Here is a 22271-nt window from a genome sequence, read left to right on the forward strand (position 1 = left end):
TTGTTTAATATTAATAAATACTGGGTAAGTCATAGCATGGCTATTTTCATATTTTAGAAAAATGGCCAGTTGATCCCAACCTCAAAGTCACAAGATCTGAGGTAATCAGTTTTAAATTTACTTTACTGTATTTCATTGTAAGTATATATATATATATATATATATATTACAAGGCCTCTCTTCCTAACCATTTGCATTTGTGCTGTTTTCTTAACAGCCACAATTGAGATCTCTTACAATATCATGATTTTATTTTTCAGTCATTAGAAGATAAACTGAAGGAATTGAACAATGATTTTGAATACGCTCATGCTGAGAAAATGAAGTGTCAGCGAGAGGCTGATGCTACGAACAGTGTGATACAATTGGCTAATAGACTGATGGGCGGTTTGGCTTCGGAAAATGTTCGTTGGGCTGAGTCTGTAAGAAGGTACGTACTACTCCCCACCCCTTAGCCTATTACCATGTGGCTTGTTTATTTATACTTTCATTCAAATTTTATAATGTTAAATTTCGGGTAAATGACGCCTTAAAGCCGTTTTCATGCAAGAATAAAAAGTATTTCACTTTCTCACTTTTGAGAATTTGTTTTCAAGTTGCTTTACGTCGCACCGACACAGATAGGTCTTATGGCGACGATACTACAGGGAAGGGCTAGGAATGGGAGAGAAGGGACCGTGGCCATAATTAAGGTACAGCCCCAGCATTTGCCTGGTAAAAAAATGGGGAAATACGGAAAACATTTCAGGGCTGCCGACCTACTACCTCCCGAATACCGTATACTATTGGGAAAAAGATGTTTTTACAAAGTATATTAAAACCAAGAAGTCACACACTTCAATACTTCGAATGTATTCGCAATGCCCTCTTACCATTACACAATGAATACAGTTTATGACGACCTATTCGATTAAAAGAGGGCATGGTATAATGCAGGGCGAATATATAGTATTAAAACAAAATGTTCATGTCGTCTCCGCAATACAGAGCCAATTCTCTTACTCTGTAAGTAACAAAACTTACACGACCGCAAACAGTGTGGATAGGCTGGCACACAAATAATTATATACCTCTTTGTTGCATTGCATATTTATGTCAATCAGTGTCAAACGCCATGACTATTATTCCCTTCTGAACTACACAGTGTTCACAATACTGCCACAAGTACAGGAAAGATCTCCCGCGGTACCTACAGTGTTCACATCATTGCGACAAGCAGAGCGAAGATCTCCTGCAGTAAGTACAGAGTTTACATCACTGAGACAAGCATATGGAAGACCTCCCGCAGTAAGTACAGTATTTACATCACTGCGATAAGCACATGGAAGATCTTCCGCAGTAAGTACAGTGTTCATATCACTGAGACAAGCATATGGAAGACCTCCCGCAGTAAGTATATAATTCACATCAATGCCACAAGTACGGGGAAGATCTCCTGCGGTACCTACAGTGTTCACATCACGGCGACAAGGACACGGAAGATCTCCCGCAGTAAGTACATTATTCACATCAATGCCACAAGTACAGGGAATATCTCCCGCAGTGTGTACAGTGTTCACATCACTGCGACGAGCACAGGGAATATCTCCCGCAGTACCTACAGTGTACACATCACTGCGACGAGCACAGGGAATATCTCCCGCAGTACCTACAGTGTACACATCACTGCGACGAGCACAGGGAATATCTCCCGCAGTACCTACAGTGTACACATCACTGCGACGAGCACAGGGAATATCTCCCGCAGTACCTACAGTGTTCACATCACTACGACGAGCACAGAGAATATCTCCCGCAGTAAGTACAGTGTTCATATCACTGCGACGAGCACAGGAAATATCTCCCGCAGTAAGTACAGTGTTCATATCACTGCGATAAGCACATGGAATATCTCCTACAGTACCTACAGTGTTCACATCACTGCGATAAGCACAGGGAATATCACCCGCAGTGTGTACAGTGTTCACATCACTGCGACGAGCACAGGGAATATCTCCTACAGTACCTACAGTGTACACATCACTGCGACGAGCACAGGGAATATCTCCCGCAGTAAGTACAGTGTTCATATCACTGCGACGAGCACAGGGAATATCTCCTACAGTACCTACAGTGTACACATCACTGCGACGAGCACAGGGAATATCTCCCGCAGTAAGTACAGTGTTCATATCACTGCGACGAGCACAGGGAATATCTCCTACAGTACCTACAGTGTTCACATCACTGCGACAAGCACAGGGAATATCACCCGCAGTACCTACAGTGTTCACATCACTGCGACAAGCACAGGGAATAACTCCCGCAGTGTGTACAGTGTTCACATCACTGCGACGAGCACAGGGAATATCTCCCGCAGTGTGTACAGTGTTCACATCACTGCGACGAGCACAGGGAATAACTCCCGCAGTAAGTGCACTGTTCACATCACAGCGACAAGCACAGAGAATATCTCCCGCAGTGTGTACAGTGTTCACATCACTGCGACGAGCACAGGGAATATCTCCCGCAGTGTGTACAGTGTTCACATCACTGCGACGAGCAGAGAGAAGATCTCCCGCAGTGTGTACAGTGTTCATATCACAGCGACAAGCACAGGGAATATCTCCCGCAGTGTGTACAGTGTTCACATCACTGCGACGAGCACAGGGAATATCTCCCGCAGTGTGTACAGTGTTCACATCACTGCGACGAGCACAGGGAATAACTCCCGCAGTAAGTGCACTGTTCACATCACAGCGACAAGCACAGAGAATATCTCCCGCAGTGTGTACAGTGTTCACATCACTGCGACGAGCACAGGGAATATCTCCCGCAGTGTGTACAGTGTTCACATCACTGCGACGAGCACAGGGAATATCTCCCGCAGTAAGTACAGTGTTCACACCACTGCGACGAGCACAGGGAATATCTCCCGCAGTGTGTACAGTGTTCACATCACAGCGACAAGCACAGGGAATATCTCCCGCAGTGTGTACAGTGTTCACATCACTGCGACGAGCACAGGGAATATCTCCCGCAGTGTGTACAGTGTTCACATCACTGCGACGAGCACAGGGAATATCTCCCGCAGTAAGTACAGTGTTCACACCACTGCGACGAGCACAGGGAATATCTCCCGCAGTGTGTACAGTGTTCACATCACAGCGACAAGCACAGGGAATATCTCCCGCAGTGTGTACAGTGTTCACATCACTGCGACGAGCACAGGGAATATCTCCTACAGTACCTACAGTGTTCACATCACTGCGACGAGCACAGGGAATATCTCCCGCAGTGTGTACAGTGTTCACATCACTGCGACGAGCACAGGGAATATCTCCCGCAGTGTGTACAGTGTTCACATCACTGCGACGAGCACAGGGAATATCTCCCGCAGTAAGTACAGTGTTCACATCACTGCGACAAGCACAGGGAAGATCTCCCGCAGTACCTACAGTGTTCACATCACTGCGACAAGCACAGAGAATATCTCCCGCAGTGTGTACAGTGTTCACATCACTGCGACGAGCACAGGGAATATCTCCCGCAGTAAGTACAGTGTTCACATCACAGCGACAAGCACAGGGAAGATCTCCCGCAGTACCTACAGTGTTCACATCACTGCGACAAGCACAGGGAATATCTCCTACAGTACCTACAGTGTTCACATCACTGCGATAAGCACAGGGAATATCTCCCGCAGTAAGTGCAGTGTTCATATCACTGCGACAAGCACAGGGAATAACTCCCGCAGTAAGTGCAGTGTTCACATCACTGCGACAAGCACAGGGAATATCTCCCGCAGTAAGTACAGTGTTCACATCACTGCGACAAGCACAGGGAATATCTCCCGCAGTGTGTACAGTGTTCATATCACTGCGACAAGCACAGGGAATATCTCCCGCAGTAAGTACAGTGTTCACATCACTGCGACAAGCACAGGGAGTATCTCCCGCAGTAAGTACAGTGTTCACATCACTGCGACAAGCACAGGGAATATCTCCCGCAGTGTGTACAGTGTTCACATCACTGCGACAAGCACAGGGAATATCTCCCGCAGTAAGTACAGTGTTCACATCACTGCGACAAGCAGAGGGAAGATCTTCGGCGGTAAGTACAGTGTTCACATCAGTAGTATAAGTCAGGGATTCGGCGGCCACCTCCAAGTCCGGCTATCGGAAGAGTCCTCCACCTCCCGCGGGAAATTTGAATTTTTGAGGGGGATTTGAATTTTGGCGCGAGATTTGAATTTGTAAACAAAGACACGTGCGTTTCGACGGCTGTCATCGACAACAACGCATCGCTAACTTCACTGCTGCCATCTTGACGAGCCTAAACTTCAGTGCTGCCAACATAACCTTACTAGCGCGGGATTTGAATAGTTCAAAAACTCCAATGTATTTTTTGGACAGCCACGTGACTTTGACAGACAACAGCACATCGCTAACCTCAGTGCTGCTATTTTGACGGGCCTAAACCAAAGTGCTGCCTACTTGAACTTACTACCGCGAGATTGGAATCAGTAAACAAGTCCACGTGCTTTTTTGACAGCCACGTGCTTTTTGACAGCTGTCATCGACAACAACGCATCGCTAACCTCAGTACTGCCATCATAACGGACCTAAACATTAGTGCTGCCAACTTAACCTTACCAGCGTGAGTTTTGAATCGGTAAACAAATCCACGTGGTTTTCTGACAGCTATTATCTGCCATCTTTAATCAACAGAGCACCGTGCTGCTATCTTTATCGTAGTAGCGAGCAATTCATTCCGCTGTCATCCGCCACCTTTGATCTTCAGAGCACCGTGCTACCCTCTTTATGGCTACTAATTTAATCACGTAAGTAGTATCATAAGCGGGTTCGGGCGCCTCATCCGGCGGGAAATTTGAATTCTGGCAGGAAATTTGAATTTTGGCGGGAGATTTGAATTTTGGCGGGCGATTAGAATTTTGGCGCGAGATATGAATTTGTAAAAAAAGCCACGTGCTTTTTGACAGCTGTCATCGACAAGAACGCATCGCTAACCTCACTGCTGCCATCATGACGGGCCTAAACCTCAGTAGTGCCAACTTAACCTAACTAGCGCGAGGTAAACAAAGCCACGTGTTTTTGACAGCCACGTGCTTTTTGACAGACAACAACGCATCGCTAACCTCAGTACTACCATCTTGACGGGCCTAAACCTCAGTAGTGCCAACTTAACCTAACTAGGGCGAGATAAACAAATCCACGTGTTTTTTGACAGCTGTCATCCGCCATCTTTAAACTACAGAGCACTGTGCTGCCCTCTTTATCGCAGTAGCTGCAAATTCGTCACCTGTCATCCGCAGTGCTGCCATCTTGACGGGTCTAAACCTTAGTGCTACCAACTTAACCTAACTAGCTCGAGGTAAACAAGGCCACGTGCAGCTGTCATCTGCCATCTTTAATCTATAGAGCAGAGTGCTGCTCTCTTTAGCTACTTACCTAGGAAATGTGGTGGCGGATAATTTGAAAAATGCTTTTTGACAGCAGCCATCTTTGAGCACCGTGCTGCCATCTTTAGCTACTTACCTTCGAAATGGGGTGGCGGTAAATTCCACGTGCTTTACAAACCTATATGCATTTCTGACAGCTGTCATCCGCCATCTTTAATCCAGAGAGAACAGTGCTGCCCTCTATGTGGTGGCGGCAAATTCCACGTGCTGTTGTTTGGGAACAAAGCCATGTACTATTTTGACAGCTGTCACCCGCCATCTTTAACCAACAGAGCACTATGTTACTATCATGCGGGCAATTTCGTTAGCTGTCATCCGACATCTTTAATGAACAGAGCACCGTGCTGCCCTCATGCGGGGCAATTTCGTTAGCTGTCATCCACCATCTTTAATGAACAGAGCACCGTGCTACACTCATGCGGGGCAATCTCGTTAGCTGTCATCCGCCATCTTTTAATGAACAGAGCACCGTGCTGCTCTCTGTAGTAGCGGGTAATTTGAAAAGTTCTGTTAGCTGTCATCCGCCATCTTTAATCAAGAGAGCACCGTGCTGCCATCTTTAGTTGAACTGTGATGGCGGCAAATTCCACGTGCTCTTGTTTAGTAAACAAACTCACGCGCTTTTTGTCAGCTGTCATCCGCCATCTTACATCGCAAACCTCAGTGCTACACTCTTTAGTTGAAAAATGGTGGCGGATAATTTAAAAAGAAAAATTCTACAGCAGCCATCTCTCGACGCTAATTGCACAAGATGGTGGCTATACATGACTCCTTAAAGGTGCTTATGCAAGATGATCGCTTTCTTATGAGACTCCCTCGGAATGCTTGCGCAAGATGGCGGTTATACATGGCTCCTTATGAGACACCCTAGGGATGCTTGCGCAAGATGATGGTTGCTCTTATGAGGCGGCTTAAGGATCCTTGCAGAAGATGGCGCAAGGTGGCGCACGCAAGATGGCGGCTATACATAGCTCCTTATGAGACAGCCAGTACTCGATACAACATGTGATCAGAACATTGATTGATGTGTTCAGAACACAATATATGTAGAATCGAACACTGTACTCGATGTCGTTAACTTCAACATGTGATTAAAACATTGTTTGGTGTGTTCAGAACACTACATAAGTAGAATCGAACGCTGTACAACATGTTAGGGGATACCTTTGTTCTAAGAAGATCAGATTGAAACATAACAAGACTAGAACTGAACACTGCACTCGATACAACATGTGAACAGAACATTGATTGATGTGTTCAGATCACTAAACAAGTAGAACCGAACACAGTACAACATGTTAGGGGATACCTTTGTTCTAAGAAAATTAGATTGAAACATAACAAGACTAGAATCGAACACTGCACTCGAATTAACATGTGATCAGAACATTGATTGATGTGTTCAGATCCTTGAACAAGTAGAACCGAACGCTGTACAACATGTTAGGGGATACCTTTGTTCTAAGAAGATCAGATTGAAACATAACAAGACTAGAATTGAACACAGCACTCGATGCAACATGTGATCAGAACATTGATTGATGTGTTCAGATCACTAAACAAGTAGAACCGAACACTGTACAACATGTTAGGGGATACCTTTGTTCTAAGAAGATCAGATTGAAACATAACAATACTAGAATTGAACACTGCACTCGATGCAACATGTGAACAGAACATTGATTGATGTGTTCAGATCACTAAACAAGTAGAACCGAACACTGTACAACATGTTAGGGGATACCTTTGTTCTAAGAAAATTAGATTGAAACATAACAAGACTAGAATCGAACACTGCACTCGATGTCGTTAACCTTAACATGTGATCCGATACAACATGTTAGGGGATACCTTTGTTCTAAGAAAATTAGATTGAAGCATAGCAAGACTAGAATCGAACACTCTAAGAACATTGTTTGATGTGTTCAGTACAACTTCAATGATTTGCCTAGTGTAAAACACGCACTGTGCACATATCGCATAGCTATCTCGCCTATCACTTGCCTAGTATGAAAATCAAAAACACACTGTGCACATATCGCATAGCTAACTCGGCAACACTTCAAATGATTTGCTTAGTACGAAAATAAAAAACTCTATACCGCGTAGCTAACTCGTTCATCGCACTGCTAAGACGCTTAGTAATTGCGAATACACTGATACATCTCATACGAAAATCAAGAAAGCACACTGCGTAGCCAACTCCCTCGGCTCACTCGCTTAGTAATTGCAACACGACTAGAACACTGATACACACACGGATAAGAATGTTCCGAGATACTACATACTTACATGTTTTTTAAGGGGGGGTGAAAGATCATATATGATATGTACACATGTTGTCTCCTCCAAGTTGTAAGATGAAATAGACGCAGTATTGCGAGTTTCCGCTCTAGCTGGCGAACGGAAGTAGCATGATAACTCAGCAAAAAAAAAAAAAATACGCGTGAGCTTGCAAGTCAGACACAATGATGGATACCGCGATTCAAATCCTGGCAACTTATGCCGTCGGGAAGGGCATCCGGCTAGATCATGTAATGACGATCGCGCAGGCCCCTCGCCTAACATTTGCTATTTTTCTACGGCTTCCAACGGTAGGAGTTCGAACCCTCTATCTTCCGAAGTAGCGAGAATGATTGCGAATACTGGAGTGTTTGAGGGTGATTCATTTGTCGGATGGAGGCGTTAAGCTGTGTGCAGGCTTCTTCGGTAGGAGTAGGCTATGTGCCGGTACCGGTACATCTAGTTATAAAACACGCTACAACAAATTTATCGCGTATACTGCGATTTAAAATCCTAGTCAGGAAGGGTAACCGGTCGTAAAATTATGGTGTATGATCTAAGAGGCGAGGTGTGCAAAAAAGCCATCATTAAGTAAGGGCTGTTGATAGGGGGCGTTAAACCTTGTGCAGACTCCTTCGAAAATGATTTTGAGTACAAGCCGTTGATGGTGATTCATCTGTCGGATGGAGGCAATAAGCCTTGAACAGGCTTCTTCGGTAGGAGTAGGCTATGTGCCGGTACCGGTACATCTAGTTATAAAACACGCTACAACAAATTTATCGCGTATACTGCGATTTAAAATCCTAGTCAGGAAGGGTAACCGGTCGTTAAATTATGGTGTATGATCTAAGAGGCGGGTGTGTAAAAAAGCCTGCATTAAGTAAGGTTTGTTGATAGGGGGCGTTAAACCTTATGCAGACTCCTTCGAAAATGATTGTGAGTACAAGAGTGTTGAGAGTGATTCATTTGTCGGATGGAGGCGTTAAGCTGTGTGTGCAGGCTTCTTCGGTAGGAGTAGGCTATGTGCCGGTACCGGGATATCTAGTTATAAAACCCGCTACAACAAATTTATCGCGTATACTGCGATTTAAAATCCCAGTCATGAGGGGCAACCTGTCGTAAAACTATTGTGTATGATCTAAGAGGCGTGGTGTGCTAGCACTGTGTGTTTTAACCTCTCCGTACAATCATGATAATTTATGTTAGGAGCTTACACGGTGAGTTACAAGTAGCTTATCACCACGCAGTGTCTTCCTTCAAGGTTACTACTACAGCCGGAAGATACGTATACAATTTCAGGCAACACATCCATTCCGCGGCTCGCTCTGAATGACTGCGCTGATACAACTTCAAAGACTGTGGGAAAAAATGTAACCTATAGCCTACAGTTCGGTTTAGTGTGCATGCCTCTCACCCGGTAGTCTCGGGTTCGATTCTTTTGGGATTAAAAATATGTTTTACTGATTTTAAATCGCAAGAATTTATTTTAATACTAGTTGTCCTTCCTGACGCAAAACTAGCAGTATCTAACCTCTTACATCATACACTATTGTTTTCGACCGGTTGCCCTTCCTGACGACAAAGAACTCGGATTAAGAATCTGTTTTACAACTTCTAACACGAGAATCGGGGATTTACAGCTAGGTGCTCTTCTTAGGTTTTAAATCACTGTATCACGAACTATTGTTTTACAGCCGGATGCCCTTCCTGACGCAAAACTAAGATTTAAAATCGCAAGAATTTGTTTTAAGACTAGTTGCCCTTCCTGACGCAAAACTGGCAGTATCTAGCCTCTTACATCATACACTATTGTTTTCGACCGGTTGCCCTTCCTGACTTCAAAGAACTCGGATTAAGAATCTGTTTTAAAAATTCTAACACGAGAATCGGTGATTTACAGCTAGATGCTCTTCTTAGATTTTAAATCGCTGTATCGTGAACTATTGTTTTACAGCCGGATGCCCTTCCTGACGCAAAACTAAGATTTTAAATCCCAAGAATTTGTTTTAAGAATAGTTGCCCTTCCTGGCGCAAAACTAGCAGTATCTAGCCTCTTACATCATACACTATTGTTTTCGACCGGTTGCCCTTCCTGACGTCAAAGAACTCGGATTAAGAATTTGTTTTACAACTTCTACCGGTTGCCCTTCCTGACGTCAAAGAACTAGGATTAAGAACCTCTTTTACAACTTCTAACACGAGAATCGGGGATTTACAGCTAGATGCTCTTCTTAGATTTTAAATCGCTGTATCACGAACTATTGTTTCACAGCCGGATGCCCTTCCTGACGCAGAACTAAGATTTTAAATCGCAATAATTTGTTTTAAGACTAGTCGCCCTTCCTGACGCAAAACTAGCAGTATCTAGCCTCTTACATCATACACTATTGTTTTCGACCGGTTGCCCTTCCTGACGTCAAAGAACCGTATTAAGAATCTATTTTTCAACTTCTAACACGAGAATCGGGGATTTACAGCTAGATGCTCTTCTTAGATTGTAAATCGCTGTATCACGAACTATTGTTTTACAGCCGGATACCCTTCCTGACGCAAAACTAAGACTTTAAATCGCAAGAATTTCTTATAAGACTAGTTGCCCTTCCTGACGCAAAACTGGTAGTATCTAGCCTCTTACATCATACACTATTGTTATCGACCGGTTGCCCTTCCTGACGTCAAAGAACTGGGATTGAGAATGTTTTACAACAAGTTGCTCTTTCTAACATGAGAACCGGGGATTTACAGCTAGATGCTCGCCGGATGCCCTTCCAAACGGCATAAGTTGCCAGGATTTGAATCGCGGTATCCATCATTGTGTCTGACTTGCAAGCTCACGCGTATTTTTTTTTTTTTGCTGAGATATCATGCTACTTCCGTTCGCCAGCTAGAGCGGAAACTCGCAGTACTGCGTCTATTTCATCTTACAACTTGGAGGAGGCAACATGTGTACATATAATTTATGATCTTTCACCCCCCTTAAAAAACATGTAAGTATGTAGTATCTCGGAACATTCTTATCCGTGTGTGTATCAGTGTTCTAGTCGTGTTGCAATTACTAAGCGAGTGAGCCGAGCGAGTTGGCTACGCAGTGTGCTTTCTTGATTTTCGTATGAGATATATCAGTGTATTCGCAATTACTAAGCGTCTTAGCAGTGCGATGAACGAGTTAGCTACGCGGTATAGAGTTTTTTATTTTCGTACTAAGCAAATCATTTGAAGTGTTGCCGAGTTAGCTATGCGATATGTGCACAGTGTGTTTTTGATTTTCATACTAGGCAAGTGATAGGCGAGATAGCTATGCGATATGTGCACAGTGCGTGTTTTACACTAGGTAAATCATTGAAGTTGTACTGAACACATCAAACAATGTTCTTAGAGTGTTCGATTCTAGTCTTGCTATGCTTCAATCTAATTTTCTTAGAACAAAGGTATCCCCTAACATGTTGTATCGGATCACATGTTAAGGTTAACGACATCGAGTGCAGTGTTCGATTCTAGTCTTGTTATGTTTCAATCTAATTTTCTTAGAACAAAGGTATCCCCTAACATGTTGTACAGTGTTCGGTTCTACTTGTTTAGTGATCTGAACACATCAATCAATGTTCTGTTCACATGTTGCATCGAGTGCAGTGTTCAATTCTAGTATTGTTATGTTTCAATCTGATCTTCTTAGAACAAAGGTATCCCCTAACATGTTGTACAGTGTTCGGTTCTACTTGTTTAGTGATCTGAACACATCAATCAATGTTCTGATCACATGTTGCATCGAGTGCTGTGTTCAATTCTAGTCTTGTTATGTTTCAATCTGATCTTCTTAGAACAAAGGTATCCCCTAACATGTTGTACAGCGTTCGGTTCTACTTGTTCAAGGATCTGAACACATCAATCAATGTTCTGATCACATGTTAATTCGAGTGCAGTGTTCGATTCTAGTCTTGTTATGTTTCAATCTAATTTTCTTAGAACAATGGTATCCCCTAACGTGTTGTACTGTGTTCGGTTCTACCTGTTTAGTGATTTGAACACATCAATCAATGTTCTGTTCACATGTTGTATCGAGTGCAGTGTTCAATTCTAGTCTTGTTATGTTTCAATCTGATCTTCTTAGAACAAAGGTATCCCCTAACATGTTGTACAGCGTTCGATTCTACTTATGTAGTGTTCTGAACACACCAAACAATGTTTCAATCACATGTTGAAGTTAACGACATCGAGTACAGTGTTCGATTCTACATATATTGTGTTCTGAACACATCAATCAATGTTCTGATCACATGTTGTATCGAGTACTGGCTGTCTCATAAGGAGCTATGTATAGCCGCCATCCTTCGTGCGCCACCTTGCGCAAGCATCCTTAGGGCGTCTCTAGCCATCTTGTGCAAGGATCCTGAAGCCGCCTCATAAGAGCAACCACCATCTTGCGCAAGCATTCCAAGGGAGTCTCATAAGAAAGCGATCATCTTGCATAAGCACCTTTAAGGAGTCATGTATAGCCACCATCTTGTGCAATTAGCGTCGAGAGATGGCTGCTGTAGAATTTTTCTTTTTAAATTATCCGCCACCATTTTTCAACTAAAGAGTGTAGCACTGAGGTTTGCGATGTAAGATGGCGGATGACAGCTGACAAAAAGCGCGTGAGTTTGTTTACTAAACAAGAGCCCGTGGAATTTACCGCCACCGCAGTTCAACTAAAGATGGCAGCACGGTGCTCTCTTGATTAAAGATGGCCAATGACAGCTAACAGAACTTTTCAAATTACCCGCTACTACAGAGAGCAGCACGGTGCTCTGTTCATTAAAAGATGGCGGATGACAGCTAACGAGATTGCCCCGCATGAGTGTAGCACGGTGCTCTGTTCATTAAAGATGGTGGATGACAGCTAACGAAATTGCCCAGCATGAGGGCAGCACGGTGCTCTGTTCATTAAAGGTGTCGGATGACAGCTAAAGAAATTGCCCGCATGATAGCAGCATAGTGCTCTGTTGGTTAAAGATGGCCAGTGACAGCTGTCAAAAGAGCATGTGGCTTTGTTTCCAAACAAGAGCACGTGGAATTTGCCGCCACAACAAAGAGGGCAGCACTGTACTCTGTTGCTTAATGATGGCGGATGATGGCTGTCAAAAAAAGCGCGTGGGTTTGTTTCCAAACAAGAGCATGTAGAATTTGCCGCCACCACATAGAGGGTAGCACGGTGCTCAAAGATAGCTGGTGTCAAAAAGCATTTTTCAAATTATCCGCCGCCACATTTCAAAGGTATCTAGCTAAAGATGGCAGCACGGTGCTCTCTTGATTAAAGATGGCGGTTGATAGCTAACAGAACTTTTCAAATTGCCCGCTACTACGTGCTTAAGGTAGTAGCCATAAAGAGGGCAGCACGGTGTTCTGTGGATTAAAGAATGCGGATGACAACTGACGAAATTGCCCGCATGATAGCAGCACGGTGCTCTGTTGATTAAAGATGGCGGATGACAGCTGTCAAAAAATCACATGGCTTTGTTTCCAAACAAGAGCACGTGGAATTTGCCGCCACCACATAGAGGGCAGCACTGTTCTCTCTGGATTAAAGCTGGCGGATGACAGCTGTCAGAAAAGCATATAGGTTTGTAAAGCACGTGGAATTTACCGCCACCACATTTCAAAGGTAAGTATCTAAAGAGGGCAGCACGGTGCTCAAAGATGGCTGCTGTCAAAAAGCATTTTTCAAATTATCCGCCACCACATTTCAAATGTAAGTAGCTAAAGAGAGCAGCACTGTGCTCTATAGATTAAAGATGGCGGATGACAGCTGCACGTGGCTTTGTTTACCTCGAGCTAGTTAGGTTAAGTTGGTAGCACTAAGGTTTAGACCCGTCAAGATGGCAGCACTGCGGATGACAGGTGATGAATTTGCAGCTACTGCGATAAAGAGGGCAGCACAGTGCTCTGTAGTTTAAAGATGGCGGATGACAGCTGTCAAAAAAGCACGTGGCTGTCAAAAAACACGTGGCTTTGTTTACCTCGCGCTGGTTAGGTTAAGTGACAGCTGTCCAAAAAGCACGTGGCTGTCAAAAAGCACGTGGCTTTGTTTACCTCGCGCTAGTTAGGTTAAGTTGGCACAACTGAGGTTTAGGCCCGTCAAGATGGCAGTACTGAGGTTAGCGATGCGTTGTTGTCTGTCAAAAAGCACGTGGCTATCAAAAACACGTGGCTTTGTTTACCTCGCGCTAGTTAGGTTAAGTTGGCACTACTGAGCTTTAGGCCTGTCAAGATGGCAGCAGTGAGGTTAGCGATGCGTTCTTGTCGATGACAGCTGTCAAAAAGCACGTGGCTTTGTTTACAAACTCAAATCTCGAGCCAAAATTCAAATATCCTGCCAAAATTCAAATCTCCCGCCAAAATTCAAATTCCCGCCAGAATTCAAATTTCCCGCCGGAGGAGGCGCCCGAACCCGCTTATTATACTACTCACATAGTAGCGGGCAATTTGAAAAATTCCGTTAGCTGTCATCCGCCATTTTTAATCAAGAGAGCACGGTGCTGCACTCTTTAGCTACATACCTTTGAAATGTGGTGGTGGCAAATTTCACGTGCTCTTGTTTGGAAACAAACCCACGTCCTTTTTTGACAGCTGTCATCCGTCATCTTTAATCAAGAGAGCACCGTGCTGCCCTCTTTAGCTACAAACTTTTGAAATTTGGTGGCGGCAATTTGAAAAATGCTTTTTGACAAGCAGCCATCTTTAATCAACATAGCATCGTGCTGCCCTCTTTAGCTACTTACCTTTGAGGCGGGCAATTTGAAAAATTCTATTTGACAAGCTACCATCTTTAATGAAGAGTGCATCGTGCTTCTATCTTGCGGGTAATTTCTACGACACAGCTGTCATCCACCATCTTGCATCGCTAACCTTAGTACTGCCCTTTTAGCTACTCACCTTTATCATGTGGTGGAGGACTATTTGAAAAATTCTATTTGACAAGCTGTTATCCGCCGTCGCAAACTTCAGTGCTGCACTCTTTAGTTGAAATGTGGTGGCGGATAATTTGAAAAATTCTTTTTGACAAGCAGCCATCTTTAATTAACAGAGCACCGTGCTGCTATCTTTAGCTACTTACCTTTGACATGTGGTGGCGGATGAATTGAAAAATTAATTTTGACAAGCTGCCATCTTTAATCAACGGAGCACCGTGCTGCTATCTTTAGTTACTACCATCTTACATCGCTTACCTCGGTGCTGCACTCTTTAGCTACTTTCCTTTGAAATGTGGTGGCGGCAAGTTAAAAATAGTCTATTTGACTGCAGCCATGTTTATTCAACAGAGCATCGTGCTGCTATCTTTAGGGCTACGGCTAATTAGCACTTAGAGGCTACTGCACAGGATGGCGGTGGATGTTATAGCGACCTTCTCCACCTCCTCTGTTAAGGCATAGCTTTATCGAACAAGTTTAAACATGACGTCATCGTGCATGTTTAGACTTGATCGTTTTCTTAAGAATAAGTAGGTGTAAGGAACGCGGTAAATACAACATTTTGAATCCCATTAAATATATATTTACAATATACTACAACAGTGTTCGTTTTGCTGCTAACAAGGTTAGTATGCTTCTTAACAACGTTTTGCGGTATGCTTCTGAAATGCCTCCTGCAACACTGAAATTAAACGAAACATTTAGAAATATAATATACTAAGTATGTTATGCTTTACAGAGAAGATTATACAATTCTTACCTCATTGTTATTCCTTTTCTGAATCATCATCATCATAATCATCATGAGATACTAGAGAAAGTTCATTCATACACTGTGTATAGTGCTCAATCCTCGGATTTGGTCCATCCAAACATCATCACCATTTTCTGCTAGATGCTTGTAATGTCGTTGACAAGTTCTGCATAAAGCTACTTCGATCGACATCTTACTGTGTAGAGGAAGGATGTCCCAAAAATTATGTACATAAGAGGCAGCGTACGTAGATAAAAATCCTGGTGGTTATTGTACCGGGCGGTACACCACTACGACGCAAGTTCAAATCTTGCGCTAATTGAAACTTCGCTACTGGAGAAACCCGGAACTTAAATAACATAAATAACTCTACGGTTTATCAGAAGAATTCACCGAGTGTTTTTGATTTGCTATTGTTTTTCATTGATCAAGTAGTGTGGACATTCTGTAACAGATGTCTCTACCCAAAACTATGATAACGAACTCTGTTGTAAAGGAATGAACCTTCTTGGAGAAATGTTGTATTCATAAGTTTTGTCTTTACTAAAGTTTGTTCTGTGGTTTGTGGATTGGCATTGTTAATCCTTTCCTTCCGCCAGTTTGGATTTAGCCAATCAGTAATTTCTGTAATTAATTTTCCTCCAATCATTGCGTTCTTCTTCGAATTTAGATGTGTAACTTTTAGTCAACCAATAAAAATTGAGTGGGTATGTCTACTCATTCCTGAAAAGTCACGAATTTTCCACGAGGGTATAAAACTGCTGATATTGTAGTCTCCGGGCCACTCTTATAACATCTTGCTCAGTGTGTGAATATGTAGCAGGGGGCGGAAAGCGCCACTTTCTTCAGGCAGTAGCTCTTCAACAAGGTAATGGCCTTTTAACATCTTTATTTCTTGCTAGCTCAGCAGTCTAACTCTCGGGGAGGGTTCGAAACCTTTAATATGTAAACTATTAAACATGTAAACCCTTTTCCTGGTAAACTTCAGATTTCTTTAACTGTAATTCGGGTATAGAGAGTGCTTTTCCCTCTCGAGCTCCCCTTCATATTTGGAATTCGAGGTGACTATGTTTTCGTAACTCTTTCTCTCTTCCTTCTTAATGTGTTAAATTTATTTTGCAGACTAGTCACCTCTATAGCTTGGGGATAGCCCCTGTATATCGGCCTAGCGCCTTTAGGTTTTAAAATATATATTTAGGAGTGCTTGTTCACGTCTCCAGTCCTTTCTGTACTTTGGGCCAGTAACTTATCCTGATGTTTGTTTTTCATGCGAAGGCCCTGTAGGTTGGGTACATGATACCCCTGTTTCTTTGTAAGTGTGCCTTGAGGGCAGTTAGAAGTAGGGTTCGTTGTGCCCTTTGATAGGCTTGTAAAAATTGAGAGCAGGTCAGCTCTTTCTGGTATTTTGGAAGGTGCCTCTAGGAGGCTTGACGTTACTAAGCGGGAGCAAGAGCTCCATGTAATGAAGGGGATTTCTGCCCTTTGGTATTTTGTGGTTGTAAGCTGAGAGCTCAGAGATTGTAAAAGGTGGGGCTTGAAGCCCAGATCATTAATTTGTCTCTAAATCCTTGTTTTTCTGGTCTTGTACCGGATTGACTTGTTAAGTTTTCAAATTGTATGTAAACTTTTGTTAACTCTTGTTGTCTATTGAAAATATAACCTTTATTTAAATTTTAAATTCTTCTTTCTGGCTTGTAGTTAGACCCCTTCAAGCCCGCACTTTCTTTCACCTCTTCTGTTCTACAGACAACTCGGAACAAGTGATAGCAGAGCGTGGTTGAATGGGTCGCAATTTAGCCCCTTTTGACGGCTAAACATTGCTTTTGATTCGAACTCTAACAATTTTCTCCGCCGCTGGAATTTTTCCATTTTCTAAATTTGTAAAATGTCTGTCATCATGCCCGGAACTCGCGTTGTCCTCCATCCCGACTATTTGCGCAAGGAGGAATTAATCTATGCATTAACAATTAGAAATGTGCAATCTGGAGGCACGGTTGCGGTAGATACCAACAAGCTTAAAGATTCCATTGATTTGCCTATTTCCATCCCAACTTTGGGAGAGAAAGACATTGACGACTCTCTCTCCACGATCACTGACAATACTACTGAACTAGCATCCGTAGTTAGTTTTTTAAGAAAATGATCCTTCTCCAAATCAACTTAAACGTGTGCAAGCTAGATTGTTTCATTTTTCTAATAGAGTTAACGATCTGTTGTCTCTAAAGTTGAATGACATTCAGGGGAAGGAGGCTAGTGCTATTCTCGAAAACCTGTCTAAACTGTCCAGTAAGGTTACCCTATTGTTAACTGGAGCTGTACCCCCAGGACCGACCAACCCACTCTGGTAAATGTAGTTAGCGAGGAAGTCTCTTCTAAAGGAGAAGAAAATAGGAAATCTGTAGGAGCTCAACAAACCTCTGCCCCATTATACAATGAATCCTAACGTCGTACCTCGCTGAATAATGCACCTTCTGAAACAGCTTCTTCGCCACTTAGGCCACTACCTACTATGTCACCTGTCTTCAGCAGTTTGCCCCATCCTTTAGCAATGTTGCTCAGAGGTATTTCGAAATTCTCCGTCAATTCCACTAGTGATGTTATTGTCTTTCTAAGATTTTTTGTTGAGTTTCAGGATCATGCTCTTGTTTTCTCTCTTTCTCCGTGTCAAATTTTGCAGATCATTTATCCCTATTCAATTGGTGTTCTATCTGACAAAATAGTAAGAGCCATTGCTGACCAATCATCTATAGAAGACTTCCACGCCCATTTACTAGCAAACTTCATTCCGGCTAGGGCTAGGTCATCACTAATTCAGAAGTATTATTACCGTGTACAGGGTCTGGATGAAAACGTTGCGAATTCACCCAAGATATTAAGTTCTATACAGGTTGTTTGCTCTTCACTTCCCTGAAGGTCAGATTGCACAGGCCATTGTGGAAGGCATTTCCCCATCATACAGGTCATATTTGTGCTTTGCGTCGCGTCCTCAAACGTTTGCGAAATTAGAGGCTATGGCTGTCTCAGCGGAAGGAGTTAGATACGCCGCCATCTTACGTGTCGCGAAAGAACCCACTCCATCTTCTAGTAATTTTCGGCCTCCACCTCGCCGAACCTTAACACCCCGCAAATGTTATGCTTGTGGGTCACCTGACCATCTTCGGAACAAGTGCCCTTTGATTAAACCCAATGGGACCAGGAATGGAGCAAGGTCATCCCAAGGCTGTTTTAAATGCGGCGCTTTTTCCCATATTGCCAAGAACTGCCCTAATGCTAACAGCACCCCCCTGCTCTACATCAGGTGCAACTCCCACCAAGAATCAGAAATGACTAGTGGCTTCGGCTGAGTCGGCTATCTCTTCTTCCCGAGGCTCAGCCCCAAGTAAACCAGCCGCAATCTCAGGGAAAACTCAGTCTTGTAATTTATCTTTTGAAGGCCCCAAAGAATATCTCAGGATTGCGGTGGATACTCCCGCACCGGTCCCATTTCTCAAAATTGAATTGAACAATGAGCCTGTAACTGCTCTATTAGATTCGGGCAGTGTGTGTTCCATTATTTCGGCCGAGTGGTACACCCAGTTGAAATCTGTTTGTAAACTTCCGGATTATTGTTCGTCTTCGGTTCAATATGTTTCGGCTAATTCATCTCCATTAGAAATTTTAGGTTTTCTAAATGCCAAAATTCGTATTTCTAAATTTACTTGGAAAGTAAAACTGTTGGTGGCTAAGCACATGTCTTGCCTCATTATATTGTGAGCGGACTTCATGTCTCACACTGGTCTAGTGCTCGACCTTCAGAGCAAGTCGTGCACTTTCAAGTTTGCTAGTAATTTCAAAATCCCTTTATTAAAATGTAGTTCTGTGTCATGTTCATCTGTTTCGCCTACCCAGGATGAGATGTTGTTAGACCTTAGACATCAACCTGAGGAGCAGGCTGATAGTATCCGCAGGATGTGTCAGTCGTTTCCAGAAGTTTTTCCTGATACTCTTGGTGTTACTGACCTCATTGAATACAAGATTGAGGTTATGGATTCGATTCCAGTCCGTTTTCCACCGTATAGGCTATCTCCACCTAAAATGAAGGCGTTGAAGGAAATCATAGATCAGATGCTAAAATATAGTATTATTCGCCCCTCTAAATCGGCATACTCTTCGCCTATCTTTCTAGTCCCGAAACCCCAAGGTGGCTTCAGGCCTGTGATTGATTATAGGACATCAATCGTAAGGTGGTGTTACAATCTGTGCCCCTTCCAGACCTTCACTCTTGCTTTTCATGGTTTCGAAAGGCTAAATTCTTCACCATCTTAGACCTCAATCAGGCTTATAACCAGATCCCTGTGGCGGAATGATCTAAACATCTTACAGCGTTTGCCACTGATTGGAGCTTGTATGAATACAACCGCGTGCCTTTCGGGCTCCCCCACGGGAGCAGCTGTGCTTACGAGACTGCTAGACAGGGTCTTCTCCAACATCAAATTTGAGTATCTATACCATTATCGTGATGATGTCGTCGTATTTTCGAAGACCTTTGAACAACATCTAGATCATCTGAAAGAGGTCCTTAATCGCCTTCGTAAGGCAGGGTTAACTGTTAAGCTGTCCAAAGTTGCTTCCGCTAAACCTTCCATGTCATTGATAGGGCAAACTGTGTCGCCCGATGGTGTCGCTGTAGATCATTCTAGAACACAGGCCATCGGTGATCTCAAACCTCCCAAGGACATTAAAGGTATTGCCCGATTCATCGGGATGGTGAATTTCTTCAGGAAATTTATTCCTGATGGTTCATGTTTGTGGGTTACTGTAGCCACGTCCTAGTTCGTGAACCATGGGCAACGGCTGAGTGGCCTAGTAAGTGGTCCTGAGAGTCGGGATACCAGTTGCTATGGAATCGGAGTGGGCATCTCGGACTTATTCTGAGTCGTGGCCCTCCTTGTGCTCAGGCGGCTAGGACTATACAATTTACCGGTGGTCCATAACCCGTTAGAGGAGAGATACTTACTTGGACTATGAGCAAGTCGGGCAGCATCCTGCTTCATGAATTTACCGAGCTAAGAACACTTTAAGCAAGCCTCGGTCCTATGGGTGTAATGGAGTCCCACTCCCATTTGACAGGCGAGGGACTCATTGGAAACAACTTGGCGAACGAAATAGAATTCGATGGGGAGCTATCAATATTAATGGGGCTTATGGAAGAAAGAAGGTAGAACTGGCTGAGTCAAAAAAGAGGATGCATCTGGATGTGATAGGAGTAAGTGATATTCGGGTAAGGGGAGAAAATGAGGAAGAGATACGAGATTATAAAGTGTACTTGACGGGTGTTAGAAAGAGAAGGGCAGAGTCTGGGGTGGGGCTCTTTATCAGGAATACCATTGCACGCAACAAAGTTTCTGTTAGGCACGTAAATGAGCGAATGATGTGGGTAGATTTGTCAGTGGGAGGAATTAGGACAAGAATTGTGTCCGTGTATTCACCATGTGAGGGTGCAGATGAGGATGAAGTTGACAAGTTTTATGAAGCATTGAGTGACATCATGGTCAGGGTCAACAGTAAGGATAGAATAGTGCTTGTACCGGGCGGTACACCTCCACGCCGCTAATTTAAAATGTGCGCCAGTTGAAACTCCTCTGCTGGAGGAAGTCTGAACTTTATCTACGGTATTAATTTTCTACTTTCTCAGATGTCATTACCTGGAAATTTTGGAGTTTTAGAACTGTGTCATTTTCGACGTATTTTTGTTTTGCTTGTAGTAAGAAGTGTGATCTTTCTCTTCTAGAGGACACTACTGAAGGTCAACAAGAGTGCACCCTAGTGCGGAGTGAAAGAACTGTTTTTTTTGGAGAAAATTTAATTTCAAAAGTTTGGTCTTTGCTAAATTTCTTACAGTCAGTGTTTAAGTTGGCTGTATACCCCTCTCTTTCATCCTGTTTTTTATTTAGCCAATCCCAAATTTCTTTTATTAATTTCTGACCAATCTGATGTATCTTCCCCCAACTTGAATATGTTGCTGTACCCTACCAAATAAAGTGATTGTGGGCGGGTGTTTTCTTCCCTAAAACGCCTCGAACTTTCCGCGAGAGTATATAAACTGCTGATTTTTGGGTCTCTGCGCCACTTCTGTTCCATCTTTCAGTGTGTAAATTACATAGCAGGGGGCGGGAAGCGCCTCTTTCTTCGGCAGCGGTCAACAACAAGGTAATGGCCGATTAATAACTTCTTTCTTTGCTAGCTCAGCAGTTTAACTCTCGGGGCGGGTCCGAAGTTTTTCCATAATGTAACCTTCCTTAAAATGTAAAGACACTTGGTATCTATTCTATCTTTAAACTGCATATCGGGATAGAGAGTGCTTATCCGTCTCGAGCTCCCACTCATATTGTTTTGAGGTGAACTTATTTTTTTTTTCTCAACCTATTCTTCTTTAACGTAATGTAAATTGTTTCCTTCTTAAGTCACCTCTTTAGTATGGGATTAGCCCTTGTATTAACGGTTAGTGCCAAATAGGTTTTAAACAAAGCGTATTAGGAGCGCAAGTTCGCCTCCACTCAAATTGTTATTTTAGAGGTCATGTAATTAATCTTTTCTCACTTAATAGACCTCAGTAGGTTGGGTATTTTACCCCTGTGTCTATGTCCAGAAAGGACAACTTGAAGGTGGAGTTTGGTGTGGCCTTTGAGAGGCTTAAAGTTTGAGAGCGAGTGGCTCTTTTTTGAAAATTGAGTGTTGTATGCCTCGAGGAGGCTTTTCTGTGTAATTTGGAGCAAGTGCTCCTGAGCATGAATGGGGTTTTCTGCCCCTCTGTTAATACTTATTTTGAAGTAAGGTTGGGCTGATT

At 43.2% G+C, this 22271-nt stretch overlaps 1 protein-coding gene across 1 annotated transcript in view; it reads left to right on the forward strand.

The window, feature by feature from the left end:
* The window catches only part of LOC136863901 (dynein beta chain, ciliary-like), a 5220903-nt gene that overhangs the window by 3451816 nt on the left and 1746816 nt on the right, over positions 1–22271 (forward strand). Inside the window, exon 62 of the mRNA XM_068226514.1 lies at positions 261–430. Coding sequence (XP_068082615.1) covers positions 261–430 — 170 coding nt within the window. The remainder of the gene's footprint in view (positions 1–260; positions 431–22271) is intronic.

Source organism: Anabrus simplex, chromosome 2 (genome assembly GCF_040414725.1).
Source record: "Anabrus simplex isolate iqAnaSimp1 chromosome 2, ASM4041472v1, whole genome shotgun sequence".
In the NCBI taxonomy this organism is placed as follows: domain Eukaryota; kingdom Metazoa; phylum Arthropoda; class Insecta; order Orthoptera; family Tettigoniidae; genus Anabrus; species Anabrus simplex.